At 27.0% G+C, this 3,195-nt stretch overlaps 1 protein-coding gene across 1 annotated transcript; it reads right to left on the bottom strand.

Annotated features, from left to right (window-relative positions):
* Window positions 1–1,221: 1,221 nt before the first annotated feature.
* On the bottom strand, window positions 1,222–2,571 carry LOC135928704 (cuticlin-1-like). The gene is made up of 7 exons (XM_065465161.1): window positions 2,416–2,571; window positions 2,218–2,372; window positions 2,021–2,172; window positions 1,898–1,979; window positions 1,658–1,817; window positions 1,452–1,614; window positions 1,222–1,295 (listed from the first exon to the last, which is right to left on the bottom strand). Exons 1-7 carry the CDS (start codon window positions 2,569–2,571, stop codon window positions 1,222–1,224), a joined length of 942 nt encoding a protein of 313 aa, XP_065321233.1.
* Window positions 2,572–3,195: the final 624 nt, after the last annotated feature.

Here is a 3,195-nt window from a genome sequence, read left to right as displayed (position 1 = left end):
ATATATAATGCAGGAAGTTAATAAATAAAAAATGTATATTATACCTATTTATAATTCAAAACTATAGAAGTTTAATAGTGCTCATATTTTATGTAAAAAACATTTAAATTTCGTATTATGAATTATTAAATATAATCCCAGATAGAATGTGTTCTGGCTTAATTAGTATTGCCAAGATTTAAAAAATTGACGCCTGGGTATTAAGCATGACCCGTATTTTAAAAATTTAGTTGTAAATAAACTTGGTTTTAATAAGTAGTCTCAGAGGGAAATTACACAATATGAAATTGCCAAAATGACGAATTATTACATAAACTAACACCCACTTTCTGATCGACATGTATGCTATAAGTTCTTATTAATACGTTAGCTATTCAGCCCCCGTTCCAACATTAAAATTTTTTTAAAAAATATTGAATAAATTATTAAGGTTAACTTTAAAAATATGCGATTTTTCACTAATATTATTAGAATATGAAGAGAATAAATTTTTATTATTAAATGATTATTATAAATATATGTTATTATTACTATTTAAACTAAAACATGAAATATAACAAAATATTCATTACAGTTTAAAAAAATGCATGTAGCCGGTGCTGTCCCTAAATTTTATTATTTAGGCGTGTCAAAAAAGGTAATGATTTATCCTTTTATAAAAAAAGTAATGATAATGAACGTCAGACACATTGTGTTATTAGGATTTCCTGTATAAAAAAACACAAAAAAATCATTAATTTTTAATCGTAGCGGTGAGAAGGTTAGGTGGGACTAAGCAAGACCCGGATTCAATCTATGACTGGACCAGTTTTTTTAAACCAATCTCTTAAACGATGTTAAGACAAGGTTAACAGTTGCTAGATATGGGATAGGTTTAATATAATAATAAAATAATACTGAATATTAGAGAGAACCCAATGGAAATTTAATAAACTCAGCAGTTGTAACGGCAATATCGATTTTAACCGAGAGATATGGGTTGGGTTATTATATTTTAAATATATAATAAAATTTGGACGTTGTGTAGTAAATTGCTATTATGTTGAACAACGCTATATAAGTTAATTTTTATTTAGATGTGTATAAATTAGATTTAGAATCTGAACTGAAAGATTTTAGTTCAGGTTCTGGATATTTTTTATAAGATAGGAATGGTTCCGGATTAAAAAAAAAGAAGTTCTGGGTACTGGTCCTTAGATTTCACGCGGTTTCGATGGGGATTCAAAGTTCTTGTTCCTGTTCCTGTTTTGAATTTCCAGGATCTGGTTCTAAACTCTGGCTCAAAAAATGTTTTGCTAGATAGGAAATATTTTAGATATTCTAAAATGTTAGGTTGAGCATTCTTCTGCCCCTCTCCAGCGACCCCTTTATAGTTTATTATAAAAAGCTAGAACCTATTTACCAAAAATATGCTAAAGATATATAAGTATTATAAATAATTTTTGAAATACCTTTGAAATTTGATTCAGAGGATTTGGGAAATATGACATTTACACTTTGATATGTTTTAACTTCGATTGAATTGTTTGTCCATGCATTTTTATTTGTATCATTATATGAGTAAATATGACGTCGAAATCGTTCCCTATGGCCTTTAATTATCCAACATTTTTCCTAAGAAATATATATTACTAATATGCATAGTATATATATAAACTTTGGGGCATTGTTGAAAGCATAATTTGACAAAACATTCTATATAAACGTTTTCTACATCTGGAAACTTAAATACTTTAAAATGAGCAAATGATATCATTTCATGAGATCGTAGTTTATCGAACTGTTGAGGCCCTACTAATTTGCGATGGATCGGGCAACTGTTATTTATTAGATATTAAATCAACATTGAAAAACATTCAAATAAAACTGATGTATTAAAAAATATTTAAAAATAAACCCCAGATCATTTAGCATAATGACTTGACTTTTTCCACTACCATCATGAGCGGAGCACTGAAAAGCATAAAAATCATACCTATCTATATTAAAAATAATGTAAATATGAATTAGAAAAGACTACTTGATTGATTTTCCATAACCACAACCATGGTCCCGATTTCACCTATGGTTAGATAAGGCGCGGGAGGAGCCGATGGATCTTTTCCTGCCACTAATTTCATCCATATTTTTGGCATCTCAAATTTAAAACCCACTGATTGAGATGCCAGCATACTATAAGCAAAATTTAGTAAAATCAATAATTTGTCATAAATTTACGGAACAGTAACGTGTGACGATACTTTTTTAATTTTGTCATCTAATTCGCATCGTAATTCAAAAGATCTGTCAAAGCTCTCCAAAATTCCCAAATAAGTCTCATACATAATTATGACAGTATTATGATACCAAACTTTATTATCACCATAGCCTCCCTAATTTGATAAGATTTTATGAATTCACCTAAATTGATTTAACCTGACTTCGAATAGTTGTACCACATCCATCTAAAGGAAAAGTAAACATTAGAGTATTAACTCCTTCTCCAGGAGTTTTACACCCAGATACTTTATAATATCCTTTTGTATACGCAGACCCAGTAAATTTTTTGGCAAATTGAAATTCTACTGTCATAACATTGGTTACTAAATCACAAAAAACTTTTGCATCTAATTACATTTTTATATTACATACATAATTTAAGAAAAATGTTTGCTGTATATACCTAAGACTTTATTTCCATCCAAATTTAGATAGTCTTCACTATTTACTTTATTATTTGTATCATAATATTTTTTATTTATATATGTTTCACGTTTGGTCAATTCGTAATTTTGTGGTATGTCATGAGATATATTTGATAAATAGGCTGGCTTTACCTATATATGCAAAATTTTAATTTCAATTTTTGCTATGTTCAAATCCTTTTTATAAAATTCAGAAGTTTTAAAATTTTAAAGAAATCGGATCTAAAATTTTTGATATTTTCTAGAATTATATTTTGGACATGTTTTAATTTTTATTTTAAAATAAAATCTTATTTCCTATTTATAAAGTTTTAAAAATTTGCAAATCGAATTTTTTGATATTTTGGACACTGTCTTATTGAGCTCTAAAAAAATCAGAATTATTGTTTTATTAAGTTATCAGCACTTAAATTAATCAATGGTAAAGTTTTATTAAAATTATTTTTTACGGTTTAGGATTTAACAAATTGTTTATAACTTTATTTTTATAAAAAAAAATTCTTATCTTTTT

This window comes from Gordionus sp. m RMFG-2023, chromosome 4 (assembly GCF_954871325.1).
Source record: "Gordionus sp. m RMFG-2023 chromosome 4, tfGorSpeb1-WG-v2, whole genome shotgun sequence".
NCBI classification, from domain to species: domain Eukaryota; kingdom Metazoa; phylum Nematomorpha; class Gordioida; order Chordodea; family Parachordodidae; genus Gordionus; species Gordionus sp. m RMFG-2023.
The sequence above is the reverse complement of the archived record's forward strand: the minus strand, read 5'-3'. Positions and strand labels throughout refer to the sequence as shown.

Coding starts and splice junctions, on each gene's coding strand:
- LOC135928704 (XM_065465161.1), bottom strand. CDS start 2,571: ATGACAGTAGAATTTCAATTTGCCAAAAAATTTACTGGGTCTGCGTAT. Junction 1,980..2,020: donor GGTTATGGAAAATCAATCAA/GTAGTCTTTTCT, acceptor TTTTTAATATAG/ATAGGTATGATTTTTATGCT. Junction 1,615..1,657: donor GCTTTCAACAATGCCCCAAA/GTTTATATATAT, acceptor TATATTTCTTAG/GAAAAATGTTGGATAATTAA.